General features: G+C 38.3%; 2 protein-coding genes across 12 annotated transcripts; both read left to right on the top strand.

Moving 5' to 3' along the window:
• Positions 1-2165: 2165 nt before the first annotated feature.
• On the top strand, positions 2166-7365 carry cdca4 (cell division cycle associated 4). Of its 11 annotated transcripts, XM_079832121.1 has the most exons (6): positions 2176-2272; positions 2522-2667; positions 2780-2889; positions 3875-3899; positions 4356-4442; positions 5134-7365. In XM_079832121.1, exon 6 carries the CDS (start codon positions 5141-5143, stop codon positions 6005-6007), a length of 867 nt encoding a protein of 288 aa, XP_079688247.1. In that variant the 5' UTR covers positions 2176-2272; positions 2522-2667; positions 2780-2889; positions 3875-3899; positions 4356-4442; positions 5134-5140; the 3' UTR covers positions 6008-7365. The 11 variants fall into 11 exon arrangements, with proteins under 11 accessions (XP_079688248.1, XP_079688247.1, XP_079688241.1 ...); XM_079832115.1 differs by lacking the exon at positions 2780-2889; XM_079832120.1 differs by lacking the exon at positions 4356-4442.
• An 862-nt stretch (positions 7366-8227) lies between these two features.
• Positions 8228-20172, top strand: LOC307134543 (cell division cycle-associated protein 4). Its single transcript, XM_079830353.1, has 2 exons — positions 8228-8741; positions 18294-20172. Exons 1-2 carry the CDS (start codon positions 8593-8595, stop codon positions 18991-18993), a joined length of 849 nt encoding a protein of 282 aa, XP_079686479.1. The 5' UTR covers positions 8228-8592; the 3' UTR covers positions 18994-20172.
• Positions 20173-23804: the final 3632 nt, after the last annotated feature.

Genomic DNA, 23804 nt, shown 5'->3' with positions numbered 1-23804 from the left:
ATAAAATAATCACAACATAATATATACATAAGAAATAAAAATACCATGCATAAGAAATAAAAATCCTGATTCACTAAATTTGGGTTGCCTGGTATATGGGAGAGATTGAGTGTCAGGTTTGTGATTTTACACTAGAACTTTTCGGTGGTGTCTAGTGTCTTTTCGCTTTTCACTCTCAGAGGTGGCAACCCCAGCTGAAACGTGATAGACAGACAGACAGGCCATGGATCACCAATGTCAAGTAAATCCAAAACTTGACTCAAGTTCAGTCTGAAAGAGAGTTCATAAGAATAACACAGAATAACATATAGGGGACATAGACTCCCTGTGCTATACCACTGGTCACAATTGTGACGTCTTCATTTATCTGCAGTCTGACAACAGAATAAATGTATTAATATAATTTCAATGTGTATGTATGGATAACCCTTACAAAATAATGTGTAAAAAAATGCATGAGCTATTCAAAAATTAACTTTTGAGCTTTGACGTCATCCTTGTGTTAAGATGGCAGTATCAGGAAATAAATGTGTGTGGTCACATAACCAAACTACCCAACAAAGTTAGACCTGCCCAGAACTCATGTACATCTAAAATTTGCATTATAAATGAACATTTGCTTCATAATACAAGTTGCTTTTTAATACCACACAATGAGGTTCATTCTTGTGTGTTACACAGCAAATTTGAGCTTCCACAAGAGGTGTGTTCTTGCGCGTTAAGCAGGTTCGGTTTATATGTAAATAAAATCCTAAATTAAATCTGTACTTCATATAAAGCGATCAAGTTTCTTCAGAAAATTTGGACTAAACTGCTTAATTCATATAGATTAGTTTTATGATCTCTTTATGAACTTTTTGTGAAGTGTCAAAGTGGTAGTTGCATAGCTGAGGGACAGAAAGCTTTCAGATTTCAGTAAAAAGATCTTAATTTGTGTTCCGAAGATGAACAAAATTCTTACGGGTTTGGAACGACATGAGGGTGAGTAATTAATGACAGAATTTTTATTTTTGGGTGAACTAACCCTTTAAGACAGTCACTGTTAGTCACTGAGGAGGAACGCAAATTCACTGCAAACTGGCAAAAAAGGGTCTGTCCTTTTGATTGAAATTGAAACAATTTAATGGAGTACCAGAGACTAACCTCACAGTATTATAGCAATGAAAGTCCTAGCTCACTTCTTCAGAATATGGAAAACCATGAATCATGTTATTGTTTATACTGCCAGACCACTGAAGGCAGACGGCTTAGTATTTTCCAGTGCCCCAGCCAAATTAACCAAATACTTATAATAAAATAATACTTGCATTTTGTACATTTAAGTCACAGTTGGGTGTTATTTTCCATTAGCATTTGGTCAAAATCATGTGCAGAATTACTATACACTATCATTTGAAAAACAGTAAACTTCACCCTTAGCAGAACTGTAAAAGTGAATGCACAAGATATTACAAATATGTTATAATAATTTATAATGTATATAATTTATTATTATATAATAATGAATCTGCTTTGATTTAATTTAAATCATTCGATTTGACAAAGGGCAGTGACATAAAAATACCTCTGAAAATTCCCAGCTGTTTCCCAAGATTAAAAAAATACGATATTTAGTTTTTCCTCAGTATGTTGCTTTATTTTTATTTTCATAGTTTTACAGTTTGTATCTCTTCCAATGTCCAGTCTCTCTTAGCTTATAGCCTACTAAAGGAATACATCTTAACAAAGGTTAAAAACAACCCTGTTTAAATTAAACGTTTAATTAAAACGTGTATATTGTGAAAATATAGACATAATATTAAGTTAATTTCTGGCACTGTCTTCAATTTACTGTAACTTACTTTCAATAAAAAGTTAATCTTTCAAATGTAAATGTTAATTGATTTTCTGAATGTCTTTGGGCTGCAGTTTGAATGGTTGAGAAATAGAACTAATAAATAACTCGTGTGTAGTTTGTGAAATCATAAATTCGTGCATGTCCATTTGATTTTCAAGATTCCTCAAAAACAAGATGTGCATTGTTGAAGTTGGGGCCCATGGGTAAAATCACAGACGCTTTTGTTCGGGGCTCCCCGTTTCTGCGATGGCCTGCTGTCGATCAAGATGCAAGCGTCCGCCCCCATCGGCCCTTTCACTGCTGCAGCTGCCTCTTGCTGCTTGCCGTATGCTATGCTCACTGCAATCTGTGCTGGAGAGGCCGAAGGAGCTGCAGCTTCAGTATTAAACCAGGCCTACGAAACGCTTATGACGCTCGCCACCAAAAGAACACGAGGTAAGTCTTAGCCTACTGAGATGTGTGATTTAAATAAAATCTATTTGATGTAGTCGCACCGCTTTAGAAGATCTCGATCCGCGGTGGTTAAATGCGCGGTCGATTTCGAAAAGCGGCATGTTTGCGGAAGTGACCGTGCGGTCCATGTTTAGCCGCCCCTGTTATTTGCCTTTACATGTCATGTGTGTTTCCGAAGTATATATTTCACTCTCATGTGCATTTTGTCGACACGGTAAACATGTGGAAAAGTTGAAGATGCTGTTTGGGTTGGCCGTAAACGAGGCGAAGTTGACTAGCCAGCGGACCCGTTTGAAAAATCAAAATGGCTTCCATCTTTGTCGTCTCAGCAGAGAGGTTTATACCTTTGTTTCCCCGTCTCACATGTCAGGGAGTCTGTGAGTAACCTCCTTTTTATATTCATTTAGTGGATTATTGTTTATCGAACCTTCGTATTAAGAGTTTGGGTGTTTATTTCACTGGTTTTTATTTATTGTGTTACTTACCCAGTAGCGCACTTTTGACCACGTCAGTGCGGTGGGGGAGGGGAAGTGAGTCTGTCTGGGTGGAGCCTGTATGATACGTTCACTGTGGATGAATTACCCATTGCCCCCTTCGCTGTAAGTTTGATGTAGTTTAGACTCCAGCTACTGGAAGGATTGTTTACTGATTTTTAAAATATATATATACATCTCTTTTGATTAATTTTGTGTCACAACTTAAAATGTAGAATACCAGTTCTGTAGAAAACCGTAACTCTCATACCTAAGGGCACATATCTCCTGAAAATCTTTCTAGATATAGAGTGTTGCAGGGATAACTAGTCAGATAGACCAGTCTAGATGTTAGCAACTTAGCATTACCCTGGTTTTCTTGACAAAAAACGAGTAGGATGTTTACATTGACGTTTAGAAAATTGCATAAAATAAGCTCTGTGATGAACAAAAGTTAATGATTCTCACCCGTTTTGTTCTTCATAATCATCACAAATGAAAACAACCTTTATGGATTTTGATGCCTAAATGCAATTGACAGAAGTAAAAAGCTAAAGTTAGACTATAAACTTAACTATACCATGGTTACTTGACTTCAACGTCACCATCACTGAGTCTCAGACAAATCTTTTATTCTTTAAAATCTACAATTTGGAAAGTTTGAGTTCTAATGGTTGAATATAAATACAATGAGTCTGTAAAAGCAGTAGAGGAGTTTTCCTGTTCGACATGATGACGTTTAATATCCTTGGCAGCGTATATAGGCCCATTTAGCAACTTGTTAGCAACCACCTTTTTCAAGACGCACAAAAGCGTAAAAATCATGAGTGGGGTATTACTGATATATTTAATGTCATAGAATAAAACGTGAATGGAGATATTTTGCGCTTTTGTTAACCAGACTTTATTTTTTAGGCATTTATCCAGAAACCTAATGACTTCTGGATGATGGAACCAGAGGTTAAAAATGCTAACTCGTTTCTGGGTTTTAGGACTCATTCCTGCAGCACTCTATTATAAACAGAATACAGTGCTGGTGTACGAAATGTTGGTTGTAGTTTTAGTTGCTGCGGATATGTGTCAGCTTGCACTCTGGTCTTTTTTTCAACAGTGTTGGGATGTCACCCATGCTTCAGGTAGGCAAACCACCATGCCATTAATATATCTGGTTAACAATGTGGTTATGGGTTAAAAATTATTGTGTGTGATCTTGGTAACTGTCAAGCAAATCATCTCCATTATGTTAAGTCATCCCTCTTAACATGAAATGACTTTGCAATATATGTGGTGGATTTTTTTGTGTGCTTGCACTCAATGGATTTGTTGGTTTGCTTGTTTTGCATAAAGTTTGATGTGTAAAATGTAACTCATTACCATTGTTTAGCTTTCGTCTTATGTCTTCCCCACCTCTCACCTACCCACCAGTATTTGACAAAAGTAGCTGATCAGAGGTCCCTGTGCCCCCTCCCTACTCCCTGCATACATACACACTCAGTCGGTCAAGAGCTGGTGTGATGACAGATAATGTGCTTTGTCATGCTGGTTGGTGTCATGTGTTTTTCCTATACTGGATGCATGTTTGTTACTTTTAGGCTCCTGTAACCCTGGTTGGCTGGCCACGGAGACAGGGAGTCCTCGTCTCAGTACTGTGGCTCTCCACATTAGACTTTCTGTTTGGGGTATCTACTTTCACCTCCATTTTTATTCATATTCAAAGGCTTGAAGCACAATTCCAACATTTTATTAGCTAAATCAGTAATAGTGATAAAGATTAGTGTAGATTACTTTTTTAAAAATTGATCCCCATCATGGGCAAAGATCTACATTACAAAATGCATTTTCATAATTTAGGTGGCTGAGGATCATGAATGTAAGGTTATCTGTGGCCTTAAAATTGTATGAGTTTATTGTTGCTATTGATCTAATTTTCAATTAGACTAAAGCTTTTTTTTTTTTTATCCGTAGTTTATTAGGCTCTAATTACCACGGTCCGGTATATAATTTAGAATAGAATTTATCATTCTAATATGCAAGTAATTAGTCATACATTTAAATTTCCATGATTATATATATATATATATGTGTATGTATGTATGTATTTATTTATTTATTCACTGCACATTTTTATACTATTTAAGTGTTCTAAGAGAATAATTTCACTTTGGATTTGTTGTTTGTATGTTTTTTATTTAGGCTGAATGCACTTAACTGCATTTTCATAGAATATTGCTTCTTGAATTTAACCTTTGCCATTGACATTTCTATTGTTTTTATACTACAGTTCTGATATTGTCAGGATTAACTTTGATTCCCTTAACAGGAATGGATGAATGTGAACTGACCGTCACTCCTTTTTTTTTTTGTCTGTAGGCTAAACATGTTCTCCAAGGGCACCAAGCGTAAATTCTCCGATGGTGGTGAAGAGATATCCGACGAAGGCCTGGTAGGTGCCAGGGTGGCGTCTTCGTACAGCTTGCAACGGCAGTCGCTTCTGGACATGTCCCTTATTAAGCTGCAGTTATGCCACATGCTGGTGGAGCCCAACCTCTGCCGCTCGGTTCTCATTGCCAACACGGTCAGGCAGATTCAGGAGGAGATGACCCATGATGGCAGCTGGCATATGGTCACTGAAGCATTCTGCAATGCAAGCCAGAGCCCCTCTGAGCGTTTGGTGGCCACTGAGGTCCTATGCCGGTCACGGGAGCAGGATGCAGAACCTAAGGTCTTTTCTGTCATCAGCTACGAAGGTTGCCGTGAAGAGGAGGTGGTAGCTGATGAGACGCTGTGCTCCGTTTCAGTTAGAGATACTGTCTCTAATGTGTACCTGGCAGGGCGTATGGGCCAGTGCTGGGAGAAGAATGAGCTCAGTGGCATAGAGAGGGACGAAGAGGTCCTTGAAGACTCTAGACTTGGTTCAGGGGAAGATGAGGAGATAGATACTGAGGATGAGACTTCCACAGAGGGTCCAAAGACCATTGGACAAGTTTTTGGGACATTTGAAATAAAAAACGGTTCACCGGGTCCAGACTCTGCTCTTGAGGAGCTATTCTCAGACGTGGACCCTTCCTACTATGATCTGGACACCATGCTGACCGGCATGCAGAGTGCACCCAAGATGGGCCCTTATGACCTCCTTGACAGCTTGGGACCTTCACACGGTTCCCCTTCTATAGTGTCCACACCAAACTGTCGTTCTGATCTTAATGAACTGGATCACATCATGGAAATCATTGTAGGATCTTAGGTTAGACCTTATTCAGAGACTTACACACTTGTCTTAATGTTAATGGCTTTTCTGTTCCATATGGAAAGCAAGTAAAGTCTGGAGTCCTTTCAGGGAAAAGAGTTGATGTCTTGTGAAGGATGGCCTTGATTTTATGAGCTGACCATAGTCATATTATTTGCATACCCTTTGTATGTTTTAATATTTTTTTTCTGTATTTGTCTGTCCAGACATGGTGTTTTTTTGTTTTTTTAATTTATTTGTTATACTCATGACACTACAGAGAGCAGAACAAGATGTATACAAACGTTGTAAAGCTTGGGATATTTTCATAAGGAGACAAAAGATTGTCTAAAATGTGTACATAAATATATATTTTTTACAATAGATTCTTCTTGTATTATGTTACTGTACATTATGTACATGTTCTGCAAATTGATTTTAAATGAAGAGATAAGATTCTTATGTGCAACTCAACAACTTTTCTGTTTATCAAAATCCATAAACTGAAGGAACTTAATTGAATACTACAGTATGCAAAAAGCACCAAATATACATACAATGATGCATGTTTTACATTTATGTGCTTGTTTGCACAAGTATTTTTTTTTTTCCTCTCAAGGTTTGATTGCAGTTGGCTGTCAATCAGCTCAGCCGTAGGTTTTGTTTGTTGTTAGATGTCAAAGTTATTATATTTTGTCTAACCAACAAATGAAGTATAATGGGGCCAACCCATTCTATATTGTGACTTAATTTATTTAATTTATTTACTGCAAACGGTGAGTGTTGGCTGTGGTCAAACTCAGGGTGGCTTTTTAACTCTAGGGGACTGATTGGCCGAAGCCTTTTGCTCATAGTAAATCGGTCACAGAATTAGTGCTTTGTAAGTTGATTTGCACCAATCATTGGTTTAAGTATTGATTTTAAGCAAGTTAACTGTTTTAATATGGGTGAATGGCTTAAGTATATCTGTCTATTAGTCCTCTAGACCCCTCATAATGAGAAGGCATTTGTCTAGTTCTATGCATTGAGTGTCATAACACACTTTCTATGTATGAAGTGTTTAAAATGCATTTAGTACAGTATTCTTTTTTTTATACTTTAAAATCAGTCAACAAGAGATGGTTTTATGTTATCCAACATTTTCCCCAGTTGTTACATATATATTATTTGATTTTGTCTAAAGTAGAGTTTTGCATAAACTATGTTTGTGCAAATTATAGGTTATGTTTTGATAATTGTTTTCTTCTACATTGTGTCTCACTTAAATTCTAAGAGGTTTTTTTTTATTGTATGATCTTAAACTAGTATAGAGTATAAACATTTTATATGAGCATTGTAGCTTTTTTAACGTTTTTTAATAAAAGGTACAACTTATGAAAACAATTTTGTGTGGGTTTTTCTCCTGTATCAATGAAAAAGCTGCCTGTCATCAACGTCTGTAGAAGAGCACTGAGAATATTTGTGGGGTGAGAAGTGTGACATTTGAAGTGACAAGATTACCCAGTAACTGTGTTGGGTATAAAGTGATGTGGTTTTGGTGTCGATTTATTTTTATAAACTGGTTTTAACGTTTTCATGTAGCGAAGAATTGACACAAACGTATATATTAATATGCACATAACCTTTAGCGTAAACGTACAGTAAAACATTCATTGCTGAAATCAACGTCATGTTCATTCTGTACGGAGTGGATTCGCAAGCAAGTGACGTCAGCAGATTTGACTCAGTGAACGTCAATGTTTAAATCCCTCCGCTCGCTCGCTCGGTGATATTATTAGATTGTATGTCAGAAAATGTTGTATTATCCAACCTACATAGTTTTGAATTGGTATTACCTAATGTATCATATTCAATTGAAAAAGCAGCTTTACCAAGCATCATTTAGAGAAGTCTACTAAAACTATAGTTGTTATCATCTATAGCATTCAGATCGTTTTCTTAATATAGATATGGGTTGCTTGGCAAAAAAAAAAAAAAGGAAACGAAAAGCTACACACGTGCCATTTACAATGCAGATGTACAGTAGTCCGGTAGCCTGTGCTCCAAACAGTCACGTTTTCGGTCTGTGGGCATGTTATAGGGACGAATGTGATAGACTAGGTAGGTGGGGGCAGAACACGCCATCGACCAATCAGGGGTAGTTACTAGGCGGGTCTGAGGTCGCGTTCGACCAATCACAGCCATGCCACCTGACGACCGTCAATCAGCTGAGTTCTTTTCCCGTTGATTCTATAGTGTAGTGAGAGTTCGGCTCTCGTGCCTGCGCGATCGGTCGCGTAGTAGGTTTGCGCAAAATAATGTTCAGACTTTGGACCAGAAGCTCAATGTGGAGTTCAGCGACCGATGTAAGCAAATGTACATCTTATTTTTATCAGCAAAGAGAATGTAGCGGTCGTTTGAGTAACTCATGTAAATTCATTTCGTAGTTCCATATAGACGGAGACCGTACTTTGCCAAGTACGAACTAGCTAACTGGCTAATTCGCTGCGCATCACTGTGAGCTTAGCCGCAGAGGCTAGCAGTGCGCGCTCACGTCTTGCGAGAGCAGTTGGTTGTAATAAACGCTAAACAACGAAGCAACTGGTTGAGCCAAACATAATGGTATGGGTCAAAGGGATATCAAAGCGTTCGAGGCGTCCATGAAAAGAAAAAACGGAATTCCCACTGTATCTATGTGTCGACTGGATGTGGAGTCCGCTGTTGTGAAGAAGGAAGTTGAGCCCTGCGGAGATGGTGCCCTTTCCTCGTCAAGGTAAAGACTACTAGTCATACACTGGCCTTTGAGGCTGGTAACTTATGTATATATAGATATAGCAATGTCCCGCTTTACATAACATCTCGAGTGTATGTTGATGATACTTGAGCTTTGAGTAACGTTAGCTGCCACACCGTTACACTTTAGTTTATTTACAACCGTAGTCCTAGGAAAATACTTAATTACTAATGTTTTATACGTAATGTTTCTTTATTCTAATTCGCTGTGAGGCTATAAACACAGAAACTTTGGTACCTCTCACTTTCTCCTGTAAGTCGTACGTGGTCTCGGTTGCGTAACGGGGTCGATTTTGCACCCTGATGTTTGGACCCCACAAACGTTCTCTCGAAATGTGACTGGACCTTTTTCTTTTATTATTATTATTATTATCATTAAAAAGAATAACACATTCTTATGATATTCCAGATGCATTTTGTATAACTGAAGAAGCAAAAGCGAAAGTCAATGGTAGCCTATGAATGCAGATCAAGAGTTTTCGGTTTTACCAAAGTTTTATAATTTGAATGAATGATGTGAATTTTAAGGAATAATTATGTTTCATACGAGGAGTGATTTAAAGTGCCGTTTCAGGTTCAGCCATTCTCCGGAAAGAAAATGCCATAGTTTTCAGTAAAAGCAACTAGCATATGAAGTGTCAGAAATTAATAAAAGTTTTATTTGTTTATAATTTACATAGAAAGAGTTGTTTTTTGGGTTGGTTGCTTCTGGGCATTTCGTGGATGATTGACAACAACCAGAATGCGTATTGCCTTCTGTGAATACTTTGTTTTTCAAAAATTGTGCTGGTTTATAACTAATATGTATTTATCTGCAGAAACGCATAGCAAGTCAACTGTGCATAAACTAGGTCCTTCGATCTCTCAAGGTTGTTCAAGCAGTCAGTTAATTATTGGTAAAGAGTTATTATTTTTTTGTATAAAAATATTAACACATTAAGCATTTAATAAAATGTAAAGCAGGGTTGTCAGCAACTTAATTTCTTGACCATTGCATTTATTTAATTTAGTCATATTACTTCTTAGTCAAGTATTCAGATTAATTGAATCCATCTGAATCTTCCCTTACTAAAGTGAAGTTGCGCCACTAACTAATTTTTTATTTACACCATTGATAAGACAAGCAGGCTGAATATGAGCGTGTATTCACGTTTGTCAGCGTGACTAACACCCTGAGTCACGTCAGTCTGTTGGAGCCGCCCAGTTACAAAGCTGCCCAAACTAAGACATCCGGCCTGTCTTCCCAGTGGTTCATTATTCAAGATTTAGTCAGCTTGTCAATGGCATTTGCCACCTACTCCCTCCCTCCTACTCAGTCAACCCCCTGTGCATGTACACTCCTCAATTCAATGCGTATTTCTCCTCCTCTTTTCTTTCTGACTAACCTTTCTTGACTCTCCTGCTTGCTCTGGCTTAAGTACACCCTCTCTTTTTTTATATAATATAATATAATATAATATAATATAATATAATATATATATATATATATAAATAAATAAATAAAGACTCTTTCCTGCTCTCCACTTTGTCGTGACTGCATCCTTTGGGGCAGTGGGAGGGCCATGGGAAGGAAACCAAAAGATTGAAAGATGACTCGACCACATCAGTTTGATTTGCTCTTTTACTGAAAGTATCATAATGCAGACCAGTGTATGAGTTGAAGAAACTTTTATCTTGGGCTCAGAGTGTGACTAAATATTATATCAGTGCCGTCTGTCACTTTGTGGTCTTCTGTTAATTTATTTATTGTAGGTAGGTACTAACCACACAATGATGGAAATGAAGTCCTTACCTCTCAACCTCTAGAGAAACTGGTGTATCTATTTGAGTGGCACAAGGCTGGTATTCTGTTGTGCTTTGGTGGTATGCTGCTTTAAGTAGAACAAATTATGAAGTTAAATTGTAATGTAGACGCATGCATTTTCTGTAAACACTGCTTTGAAACGATATGTATTGTGAAAAGCACTTTGCAAATACGTGTGAATTGAATTGAAGTAATCTCATTTAAGGACTTGTGTAGTAAGATTTTACCAGAAAAGGTTTTCAGAATTTTTTATCTTATGTTAATGTTAATAATCTTGTTTCTTGTATGATATTAATTGATGTATTTTGTAATTGCTATTATGTAACTTGTTTTTTTTGTCATTCAGTTATTGCCATTAAGAAAGCCACGGATGCTGACATGGCATTAAATAAAACTATACTGGTACCGATACTGGTATGCTGCTGTAATTGAAAGCAGCAGTATAAAGTACAGTACACTTCTCAGTAGTGCTGGTTCATCCGGTAAACCGGTTTCAATTCCGCGACCGATATGATTTGTGTCAAAAACCGCCATACCGGTGCGTTGCTGAAACAGCTGCTGTATCTATTAAGTGAGAGTGGACCTCTATTAACTGCATGTCCTTCTTACACTAATGGTAATAACTTTTTAACACCACAATAAATAACTCTCAAAACTAACTCTCTTTAATACTGGAAATACCACTTACAGCTGAGCCATATGATTTGCCTTTCGTATATGTCATATGATCCATTGGGCTGGATGTGGAGTAGTGCGTTTTGTCAATAAAATAAAAAATGGGCTTTTATCCGATTAATTGATTTAGTGAAAAAATAATCAGCCAACTAATTATCAGAATAGTCGTTAGTTGCAGCCCTACACAGAAACATGTCATTTAATCCATAAACTAATGAAAATGTAAATGTTGTTATTAATATTTAGTTTTATTCAATAATTAATAAATAATAATAAAATTTATTATTAGATTATTACAGTGATATTTATTATTAACTAATAACAAACATGTAGTTATTATTGTCAAACTGCAGAAATGCTCCAGATGCGCACCACATTAACAGAGATTAACACTCAAACGCAACCCTGTACTGACGGTTAGTAATATCATTTAAAATGTAATTATCATTAAAACATGTTTGATTATCACGATTTTGAAAACTCGTGCTAAATCCTGTACAGTGTACAAAACAATCGTCCAGGCAAGATGATCACAAAAAGTTATATAAGTAATAATTATAGTAGTATTAAGAGTAAAGTCCTCTGATTTCATTTTCAATACAATTAAAAACAGAGACACAAGTTGCATTTGAATGAAACGAGAGCACGTCTGTTGTGATTCCTGGATGTGCAGTGTTATAATGCGTTGCTATTGATTACGATCATTATAAAGAAGGAAATGCCACAGAATAGAATCTTGGCATAAAAAAACTGCATGGAGCTGCTTGTTTTATTTGTTGTTTGTTGATTTTCAAATAAAAAAACTTGTTGAAATGCTTTCAGTGTGTGAATCAGTTATTTTTGAACACTTTCATCTCATTTTTACAAAACCGTGATAATTTGCGTCACTATAATCGTGATATGAAATTTTCATACCGTTCCATCCCTACTAGTGTATATATATTAGTGGTGGGCATAGATACATTTTTTTAATCTAGATTAATCTCACTGTAATCTTGGAATTAATCTAGATTAAAATGGCTCATTTGAATTCTGCTGAAGGCATTCAGAATGTGTGTGCTCGTAAGTATTTGAATAATAAATTATTTGAATAATAAATCACTTCTGTCCCTTTAAGACCTGACGCACGCATGGATCCCAAACACTGTTCCTGTGAGCTGGTTACGACTGTGTTTACGTTAAAACTCACCAAGATGGGCATTGAGACATTTTTGAGTGTATCTGACCATTAATAAGCTGGAAAAAGGAGCACATTTTTGCACTTGTATGTCAGAGGCGGCTTTATTACGGTATGTGTGTGCGCTTCAGATGCGAGCGCGAAATCTGCGGGAATTAGTAGAATTAACGCAATGTTCAGAGGATTAAACGGACTGATTGAGAGGAGGTGGGTGCGTGTCAACTCGCTGTCGGTCGGAGAGGAGAGCGCAGCTGATACCGATACTGTAGAAAATGAGTATCGTATTCTTTCAGATATTTCAGTATCGATACATAGCGAAATATCTATATTTTTGACAACACTAGTAGGCATACACACAGGTTTGAAGACTTGTTCTCTCGCCCCCCTACAGTGCTATTTGGCTAGGTATACATCCACACTAAAATATCAAGGTGAAAGTCATCATAGCTTGCGTAGTACCTATAGACCCAGCTCCCAACCCAACTTTGAGAATAGATTAACGGCGATTATTTTTTTTTATCGCCCGATAAGAGTCTCACGTTAACGCAGCACGTTAACGCCGATAACGGCCCACCACATATATATATATATATAAAATAGTAGTTTCATTGTATTGTATAGTCAAGGTGGGGCTTCCATGGAGGGCCTAACTTCTGATTCACCTCTAGGTGTAAAACAAACAAAAAAATGTTTTAAAAAGCGGAAGTACCATCATGCATGTATGCAGACCTGAACTGATGCAACCCAGCATACTTCACAGCAATGCTGCCTCTTCTATGGATCCTATTGTGTTCACCCACTTTGATGGTTGTCTCCGTAGTTGTGCTTATTGTCTTTGAGCTGCAGACTCTGTGCCACTCAAGCGCCAGTCTCTCATCCACCGCTGTTGCCATGGCAAGCAGACCACAGTGGCCAGTCTAACCAGAGGGGCCCAATTTCAATCATGTCTTGCTGCTTTAAAGCTGGGAGACTTTATAGAGACCAGAATTCCAATTTATTCAGTTGGCCTTCTTTAAAGAAGCTTTATAAAGCAAATTTTAATGTCCAATGATCAGCCATTATAACCTTTTTCACAAGCTTTAACACTTGTTTGATGTCATAAGCATAAACCATATGTAATAAGTTCTTCCACATCATAATCTAATTGGTTATATTGTTTTTGCGTAGTGGTTTGCTCGCTCTCATTTCATTTTTACATTTCTGTTGCTGTTGAGAGCCTACAGACCCTCAGTGATGGTGTATGTGTGCTCCTGCCGGAATTCAGCTGTGAAATCTGCAAGAATACAAAATGTCCCTTTTGAAGCCTTGTGACTGCTTTGTGGGAAAGGCACCTATAGGGCTGAGCAGGAATCTAGCCCAGAGTGCTCTGCTAGCGTGGATGGTTATATAACTGCTAGCCCCAGCATGACACATTTGAGCGCTGCAGTCCATGCATGCATGCGCACACGTTCGGGCTGTTTCTGGGCATTGAAAGTGTTTAATCAAACTTGTTTTGACACAAATGGTGCAAGTTGTTCTTTTAATTAAATATATTCTTCCTTGCCTTTCCCTTCATGCTTCATTTACCGACTGGTAGCGGTATCTATTACCTAAACTAAGACTTCAGACTGCCCATTTTTCTACATGATGGGATGGAGACTATGCAATATAATGCGTTGCATCCGTCTCACTTCTGAACACAAGAGGCTCTTCTTGGCTCTTGCAGCTTGCTGTGCTCCCTGCGGTAGAGAAGAGCAGTCAGTGACCAGACCTGCGGGGGATGTCTGCCTTCGTTCAGAGTGATGGATGTAGGGAGGGGGCGCCTACACCACAGAGAGCGTAGAGGTGGATAGACAATCTCTCACATTTACAGCCCATTCCACTCAAACTCCAGCTCTCTAGATCCGAGGCAGCTATCTGACAGAGCAGTTATGGCCGGGATTCAAATCGTGTGCCCTCAAGCCACATTTTGCTCTTGTTTGTGCATAAATGCATGGCCTAAACAAAAATTATGGCTTGGAATTTGGGCTGTTAAACAATTAATGGCGACTAATCGCATCCAAAATAAAAGTTTGTGTTTACATAATATATCTGTGTGTGCTGTGTATAATTAATTGTATTTATAAATACACACACATGCATAAAGATTTTTTTAAAATATATTTTTATATAATATAAAAGATATAAATAATATACATGCAACTATTTCTAAAATATACATGTATGCGTGTGTATTCAAATATACATAATTATACACAGGACACACATGTATATGTAAATACAAACTTTTATTTTATTTAATCATTAAACAATAGTAGCTCTACTTGGAATAGTACCTTTGAGTGTGACATTGTATAGTTTAAATTAACTGACAAATTGCTACCTATTTCTGTGATTTTTAGATTTGACTGGCAAGGGTCATGGCATATACTCTTTAAAGGGTTAGTTCACCAAAAAAATTAATTCTGTCATTAATTACTCACCCTCATGTCCTTCTTTCATCTTCAAAACACAAATTAAGATATTTTGGATGAAAACCAAGAGCTCTCTGACCCCTCCATAAACCCTTATCACTTTCAAGGCCCAGAAAGGTAGGAAAAACATTGTTACAATTGTCCATGTGACTACAGTCGTTCAACCTTAAAGGAACACACCGACTTTTTGGGACTTTAGCTTATTCACCGTATCCCCCAGAGCTCGATAAGTCCATACATACCATTCTCATCTCCGTGTGTGCCATAACTGTCTGACATACCCACCACTAGGCCTAGCTTGGCACAAAGACTGGAGGTAAACGGCTCCATCTAGCCTACTGCTCAATAAATGACAAAATAATGGCAACATTTTCCTATTTACAGGTTGTGATGTGTATAGTTACATCGTGTACTAAGACTGACAGAAAATAAGTTCAAATTTTCTAGACCGATATGGCTAGGAACTAATTGTGCCATACCATGGGTGCAGCAGGCGTAATGATATTACGCAGCGCCTGAAAATAGTCCCCAGCACGCTCTCTGTGTAAGGAGGTTGTCACGTTGGTTATGTTGATGGAAGTAAGCCTATTTTCAGGCGCTGCGTAATATCATTGCGCCTGCTGCACCCATGGTACGGCACAAAGTTCCTTGATTACTACACAGGAATGAGAGTATAGTTCCTAGCCATATTGGTCTAGAAAATCGCAACTTTCCGCCGGTCTTGGTACACAATGTAACGTTAAATATACACATCACATGTAAATAGGAAAATGTTGGCGTTATTTTGTCACTTATTGAGCCGTAGGCTAGCTGGAGCAATTTACCTCCAGTCTTTGTGCTAAGCTAGGCTAGCGGTGGGTACGTCAGACAGAGTTATGGATGAGAATGGTATGTATGGACTTATCTAACGCTGGGGGATACGATGAATAAGCTGAAGTCCCAAAAAGTCGGTGTGTTCCTTTAAAGGGATAGTTCACCCAAAAATGAAAATTCTGTCATTAATTTTATGAAGTGGCGAGTATACCTTTTGAGCTCAAAAAACAAACAAAAATAATGACTTTATTCAATAATTTCTTCTAGCCTGTGTCAGACTCTTGACGCAGTGTAAACAGTGCAGCACTTCCAGGGGGGTATTCACAGTGCAGTGCGTCCAAGTTCTACGGCAGAACAATTCTGACCACTGCAGACCGGGAACACCCCACAACAGATGCAGTTTTGGAGATGCTCTGACCCAGTCATATATATATATTTATTATATTTATAGTTATATATATATATATATATATATATAAACAAGGTTTGGGTTAATCAACCAGGAGTTCAGGGTATATGTGATGGTAAGTTAACCTTGCTTTCTGGAATACCCCCCTGGAAGTTCTGCACTGTTTACACTGCATCAACAGCATAAGAGTCTGACACAGGCTAGAAGAAATTGTTGAATAAAGTCGTTATTATATTTGGGGTTTTTTGCGCACAAAAATTATTCTCTTCACTTCATAAAATTAAGGTTGAACCACTGGAGACAAAAGGACGATTTTAATGATGTTTTTACTACCTTTCTGGGCATTGAAAGTGTTAATTAAATAGCTGTCTATGGAGGGGTCAGAGAGCTCTATGAATTTCATCAAAAATATCTTCATTTGTGTTCCGAAGATGAATGAAGGTTTCATGGGTTTGGAACGACTTGAGGGTGAGTAATTAATGACAGAATTTTCCTTTTTGGGTGAACTAACCCTTTAAAAATAAGGTTCTTTTATTAGAACTGGAAGTTCCATGCATAACATTTTAAAATGCACAAAATATTCTGGGACAAAAAGGTTCTTGGATTATTAAAATGTTTCTGACACATGGAGAGAAAAAAAACGTTCTTCAGTAGCACAAAAAATGGCTCTTCTATGGTGTTGCTTTGAGAAACCCTTTTTGGAACATTTATTCTTGAGACTACTAGACTTGAAGGAGGTATTAGCTTGTAAGTATCGCTCGCAGGATAGAAAGCTTTGGAGAGCTGCAGCAGTAAGCATTGCGCTTCTGTGCTGCGTATCCTCCTCCGCTGTGTGAAGGGAGCGCTAATGAAGCATGAGCTTATTCTCAAGTGTGCTGCAGTCGCAGACAGGAGGAGCTTCAGCTAATGCATCCACCTCTCAGGAATCCCCACTCTGGGATGAGAAGGAGCAGGAGGAGAAAGAGCTGTGTCAGGTTAAAGCTTTGTTATCAGTCATGTATCAGATAAGTCAAATTTCAAGGTGAAAGTGTCTGTCAAGAACCGAGTTCAGCAATAGTCTGTGGCACAGATGACTGTCATGGTGCTGTTACATTCACAGTTGGTTTATTCCATGCAAAATAAAGAACTGGAGCAAACTGCACAATGGACACTGCAGGAAACCGTAGAACATGGCGGCATTCTAGTAAAGGTTCTAGATCACATGTATTTTACAAAGATTAATGGCTCGTCATCTCCACAGTAAAGTGGATGTCTATAGAGAGAAATGCATGTTACGTTAAACATGTCATGCAATAAGCGCTGTACTAATTTAGCTTCCACACCAATTCCTGTGGAGTTTTTTTTTCTTCTGTAACTAACCAACCTTCAATCTTACATCGAAAAGAAAAGTACAGGAAGATATTGTCTTCGCTCAGAGGACTTATTATTATTAACTGTCCCTCAAGTCCGGACAGAACTGGGAAAAGGGGCTTTCAAGTATGCGGCCCCCTGCACTTGGAATCAGCTGCAAAATGTGCTGAATCTTAAGGAGCCAGTTTCGTTGGTTGATTTTAAGTTACTTTTAAAAAACATGGAAGCTACACAAACTGACTGTAGATGTTATGACTGACTCAGTTATGACGGACGATCCTTGCTGTTGTTTATCGCTTGCGATATGTGAAATTCTGATTTCTTATGACTTTATAATTATTTATTACTTGTACAAATTGTTATATGTTGATGTTATACGTTTTTATGTCTGTAACCTTGTTAAATGTGCTGCTGCCTGTCTTGACCAGGACGCTCTTGGAAAAGAGATTTTTAATCTCAATGAGTTTTATTCTGGTTAAATAAAGGTAATAATAATAATAATAACTAACTTCTCTTCAAATTAAAAATGCTGCTACCGACTAAGGTCTATTCAACGTGCAAGGAAAATATTTATGTTATAAATGTCTTCTTTTTACTTGATTAATCAACAACTTGGCCCATTTGCTTTGAAAATGAACCCCCCCCCCCCCCCCCTTATTGTGGACACTTGCATAATGATACATAACATCCATCTGATGTGTCCTTGCAAACTTTATTATTGGATGAAGCTTGAAGTAGAATTAATTGTCATGTGCCCTTATGCATTGTTTGACCACTGCAAGGTAGATCAGTTAACAAAATATTCTTGTCCAGTTTTTTTCCCTAACTTTCCTTTCTGTTCTCGACTGTAGGTACATGTTGGGCAGGGGGGTGAAACGTAAGCTGAGCACGTGTGAGGACCCTGCCCAGGACTTGCCATATCCTCAGCAGAGGCAGCTGGTGCTGGACTTGTGTCTGGACAAGTTACAAAGCTGCCAGCGGCGAGCTGAACCCAGCCTGCACCGCTCAGTCCTGCTGGCCAACACCCTCCGCCAGATTCAGCAGGAGATGAGACAGGAGGGGGAAACCTGTTTGCCACCAACCCTGCTTGGCCCCTCGCTCCCTCATGCCTCAACCCCACGCCACTTCCCCGACCTGCCACCCGTGCCCTTAGACTGTCCTCAACCTCTAACCGGAGCACTGTCCCCTTCGTTTCCCCTCACAACGGCTGAGGAGGTCCAGTTGGGCGGTGCCGAAAATGAGACCCTTTTGCCATCCTTCGCTGGTGAGGTCGAGACAAGGTCATCGGATTCACTCTTCGGCTCATTTGAGATTACAAATTCCACCAGCTACTTGACAGACTTGGCACTAGATGACATATTTGAGGACATCGACACGTCAATGTACGACTCCTCTGACATCTCTGTTCTGGCGTTTCCTGTGCAGAGAAGTGGTGGGGTGGATGATGGCCCCAAGAGCCTTTCCAGCTGCACCTCCAACAGCAGCCTGCAGCTATGTCTCTCAGACCTCAACGACCTGGACCACATCATGGAGATCCTGGTGCGCTCCTGAACCACAGCTCGCACCACAGTGTCCTCATTCAGCCATCCCCATGTTTTCTATGGAAAATGAATACAATGTGTTTTCTTTTTTTAAACAAACAAATATTTTATCTATTTTTATACAAAGGACTGCTATATTTATATATAATAAAAGGAAACTGCCTGACACACTCTCACTGTAGGATAAATGCACATTTTTAAGACTTTTCAGATGGTTGAGCTTATGCTGCCATCCTTCATATTTAAACAAACTAAGATATGAATATGCAGGGACTTCGGAAACAAATACAAAGTATTACCATTGACACTTATTTATATTGAATAGTGACTTTAAGAGGAAGAGATGGAAGAAAAGTGGATCATAATGGACGCGCTGTAGCTTTTGATGAGCTAAACTTTTTTTTTTTTTGGTGATCTCCACTGTATTCTGAAGCATTACATTTACTGTCAGTAATTACAATTATCAGATCATGTCATGCACATGCAGCACTCACACTACCTCTCAAGATACCAAGAGCTCTTTCTCTATACAAAGACTGTCATTGTTACAACTGTATTTGAATGGTTTCTCTCCAATGACTTTCAAAGAACTGCTGATTGTTTTATATATGGCTCTGTGTTCACAGGAAAGCCTCTCCTCAAATGGTAGGATTCAGTCCAAAGCTATAGCTGTTGAAGAATTGCTTGTCTCAATCTTTCTATTCAGTACTTTTTTCCCGAAACGTTTCTTGACTTTTGGTTTCAGAATGAGCTGTTGCTTGTGTAAAAAGTGATGTATATTTTCTAATCACTTGGAATTTAATGCTATTTCTACTTTTCACGTTAATGATTGTCAGACACATGGCCACCGTTGAATCCCTCGTATGAACATAGTGCCTACAATGGAGAATGAAGACTGCCGACGATGAACTGCACACTGTGGACCCACACGTAGACTTGCCCGAGTTTCTTGCTCTACCCTATGAACTTCCCTATGGGTTGTTTGCCGCTTTTTTGAGCATTTAGCACGACCCTCTGTCCTCTAAAGAAGCCATTACCCGAATGTGGGTCCACATCTCCTACTGTTCTTTATTGTGATCTACACTGCAAAAAGCTGATCGTGGATATCTGTGGATGTCTCTTGTGCTGTGGTCTCGAAGACCGTTTCTGAATGTCCAAGCGTACTCACGAGAAACAGAACTGAAATCCGAACTGATGTCTCACCTGCTTACTTTATTTCTCTCACCACAAGTTTTAGGCCTATTTGAGCCATCTCATCCACAACTTTAAGTTATTAGTTACTGCTACAACACAAGATGGTAGACCAGAGCAAAGGCACTTCATTTTTGTGCTGCATTAACATTCACTAAACATCAAGATGCTGCAATCGAATGCGAAGAGCCACAAGCTGTGGTCTGTATTAAGACAGGGCAGAGACAAGGGGGAGGGGAGGAACTAGAGAGCGAGATTAAGGGGGGAGGGGGGAGTTAAAGCAAACAGCTCCTGTCACGTGGAGAGCCGTGCTACTGGTAAATGCTACATTGAGAGTTTGACAACAGCTGGGATGTGTACACTCGCATTGGTGGACTCTCAATAAGCCCCGCCCCCAGCGAGCAATCGTTTTTATTCAAGGGAGGAGCTTTGTTCTTTATGTGCAATAGAATAACAAGTAGAAGCAGTTCACTTTGGTTGGAATGTGTTCCCTTGACTATGGATGGCTCTCTTTTACCATAACTGGTTTGAGACATTTTACAGTCTTAATTTGGCTTAAATTTAGGCATTCCAACTAAAATACAAGGAGATATTCATATAATAATAGTAAACTAATTATAGAGTTCAAGGTGGCAGCAGAGAAGGGCTTCTTGGTTTTCGGTAGAAACAGGCTTGCTCGTCCTCCTCTAAACTCGGGCTCGCAAACGCCCCAGCCTGCCTTCCCCCTCTCAAGACATGCACCGCCGCAGAGAATACCCGACACTCACAAAGTTTACACTCTGATTTTTAGAAAACATGCTCGTGTTAGATGGTAACCTAAACCAGAGAGGTTATGATGTGGCTATCGGCGTTACATCAGCAACCTGTTTTTAATGCTGAGAACTGTGGATCTAATGAGTGTGTAGTTTAAGCTTTGTAAGCTTGATCAGTTTGTTTCCTTCTCTTTTTATTTGTGTTGTTTGTGTGTATATATATATATATATTTGTATTTATACATTTTCTTTTTTGTTGACTGAAGATCATGAGATAATATATTGCTTTTATTTAAGAGTGAAATATCATCAGTAGACTTCGGTCTTTAGGAGGGTTTATTTGTTTTTTGAAGCGTGATTTGTACTTCACCTCCTCTTCTTAGTAATAATTAACATGTACATAGATGATGCAGCATTATGAAGAGATGTTTATCATTGAAATATTTGTAAACGTTTCGATCTGTGCTGACTCTGAACTGAATAATGATGGGATCTTCTTTGCTGTGTGTTCAGTTCCCTTTGGACCAGGCAGTTTAGGCAGCTTTTAACTGTTTTTATGCTAAAGTGGTTAACTTAATCGAGGACAGCTTTCAGTTGTTGCCCTCATTTAAATGTAATGTCTCCTGCTGCTTAAATTTCAGGACATTTGTTGAGCCCCAGGAGTTTTCTGGTTTTAAGCTAATGTTCATTATGGTTTAGTCTCAGCATGTATTGCAGTAATGCACAGAGCAGCAGTGAAAAGTGGTTTACGCTGTGTTGTAAACTTGTTAACAGCCTACTCAGATAATGTACGGTACGTTTAATGTACCGGTTGCACAGAGAATACAAAAAGCAGCAAGAGTTTGTATTTTCATTGTCCTTCTCAAATTTGCTTGGTTGTGAGGCACAACATAGCAAGAATAGCAAGCTTTAAACATCACATCATCTTGTTAATTTGGCCGTTTTTTTTAAGCATAACTTTAAAAAAAAAAAAATATCCTATGGAAATTGTAATATCAGAAACCTCAAAATGTCACTTTGTCCTAAGTGCAATATGAAAATATGATTATAAAGCGCTGTTTTGCCTTGCAAATGACACAATGTAGTGAGCCTACACTTTGAATGAATACATGGCTAGATTATTATTTTTCTTTAAAACAATTACTTTAATTTTTACAATGTACAATTTTTTCTTCCCCCGGAAACTGTCCTTTGATCTGTTGCTATATCTGTTTTGACCACAGGTCTGTAAATAATAAAGCATTTTCTTTTGCAGTCATATTCTATGCAATACATTGTAGCAGGTCAGTATGTCAAATAAAAAATGAAATGGAAACGTGTTGCATATTTACTCAGCATCCAAAACAATGTAGTGATAAAAATGACAGCCAATGTGGAGTAAACAATTAAAAATATAGAAAAGATGGACATACATTGCCCCCTAAATGCAAACTTTTAATGCATGTGAATGGAATAATGATATAAAGGGTACCACTTTAGTCTCATATGATAAGAAGCTGTGGGATTTTACACCATGATGCATTTAATAGATAGAAATGAATTAACATTTAAACTGAAACTCTAAGATGGCTTTCTGAAGGCTGTCTGCACATGGCTCGAATTGCCTGCAACAAACGGCTGCATTAATAATGCAACAACATGTATGAAGAAATCTGCTGTCGGCCCAATAGAATGTCTCAGCCATCTTTCTCTTATTTTATTTCTCTCTTAAACAGCTGGCTAATTAAAAGTGTTTAAGCATTTCAAATGGCAGGTTCTTCATAAACACACCAAGGTCATAACAATGTATTGAACACTGGGGGGAGCAAATTTTTTTGTTTTGTTTAGGGTGATGTTTCTTATTTAAAGAAATTACATAATTAAAGAATTATTACATAGAAATGTAAAGAATTTACAAGGCTATTTAAAGGATTAAAATGGATTCAAGTGAATAAAGAAGAAATAAGGGTAAGAGAAGTTGTGAAGTAGTCCATTTAAACTCTGCAAATAATAATTTATTTAAAAATATGCACACATTCACTCTTGTTAGTATGTCTAATTTGTCAAAAAAGGGTATGTTTCTTGTCTCAGTTAAAAGATTGCATAATTTTAATTAAAAATACATTAAAAAAGTAATTTGCATCACTGTATGTTACTGTGGGGCACTAAACGTACCCATCATAAAAGAGTTGTCAAATGTTAAATTTTTAGCTACTATATCTTACCACGCACGCAGTCTTTCAGTGTAAAAACTAAAAGCGTCACGTTGGAATTCGCACGCTCCACACCATGGCCATCCTTCAGGTGTTCCAGGCCAAACTCCTCCGCTCACTGGACGAGTCTGTTCCTGACTCTGAGACTCTGAGGGACCTGTGCAGCGCTACGGATCTAGCCCTACGCGCTACTAAATCCACAGCGCAAGCCATAGGTAAGAGCATGGCCAACCTGACTGTTTTGGAGCAGCACCTTTGGCTCAATCTAACTGAGATGAAGGATTCGTACAAAGCCTCCTTCCTAGATGCCCCCATCTCCACCACTGGTCTCTTCGTGAACATTAAGGCCCACCTTCAATGTTCTGATCGGCCATCATTTTGACATTAATGAGTGCTATTAGCATCTTAACAACAAACAGAGTAGTGTGTAATGGAGAGCAGCATTAAGAAACATAAAATATTTGGCCATGTATTCATTTTACATTTACAACATAATGCTGTCACGGACCTTTTCCTGGACCACCCCACTTGGTGGAATGACCTGCCTAACTCAATTCGTGCGGCCGAGTCTGTAGCCATTTTCAAAAAACATCTAAAGACACATCTCTTCCAGCAGCACCTGACCAATCAAGAATAGCACTTATCATTCTATTCATTTTCTGTCTGTCTCATTTATAAAAATTAAA

Source organism: Gobio gobio (genome assembly GCF_949357685.1).
Source record: "Gobio gobio genome assembly, chromosome: 12".
Taxonomy (NCBI): domain Eukaryota; kingdom Metazoa; phylum Chordata; class Actinopteri; order Cypriniformes; family Gobionidae; genus Gobio; species Gobio gobio.
The sequence above is the reverse complement of the archived record's forward strand: the minus strand, read 5'-3'. Positions and strand labels throughout refer to the sequence as shown.

What these genes read in the sequence shown, in the direction of transcription:
- cdca4 (XM_079832113.1), top strand. Translation starts at nt 2,595, where the DNA reads ATGGCTTCCATCTTTGTCGTCTCAGCAGAGAGGTTTATACCTTTGTTT. An exon ending in TCTCACATGTCAGGGAGTCT is followed by an intron (nt 2,668 to 3,874) that starts GTGAGTAACCTC and finishes TTTTTTCAACAG; the next exon opens with TGTTGGGATGTCACCCATGC. An exon ending in GGATGTCACCCATGCTTCAG is followed by an intron (nt 3,900 to 5,133) that starts GTAGGCAAACCA and finishes TTTTGTCTGTAG; the next exon opens with GCTAAACATGTTCTCCAAGG.
- LOC307134543 (XM_079830353.1), top strand. Translation starts at nt 8,593, where the DNA reads ATGGGTCAAAGGGATATCAAAGCGTTCGAGGCGTCCATGAAAAGAAAA. An exon ending in GGTGCCCTTTCCTCGTCAAG is followed by an intron (nt 8,742 to 18,293) that starts GTAAAGACTACT and finishes TCTCGACTGTAG; the next exon opens with GTACATGTTGGGCAGGGGGG.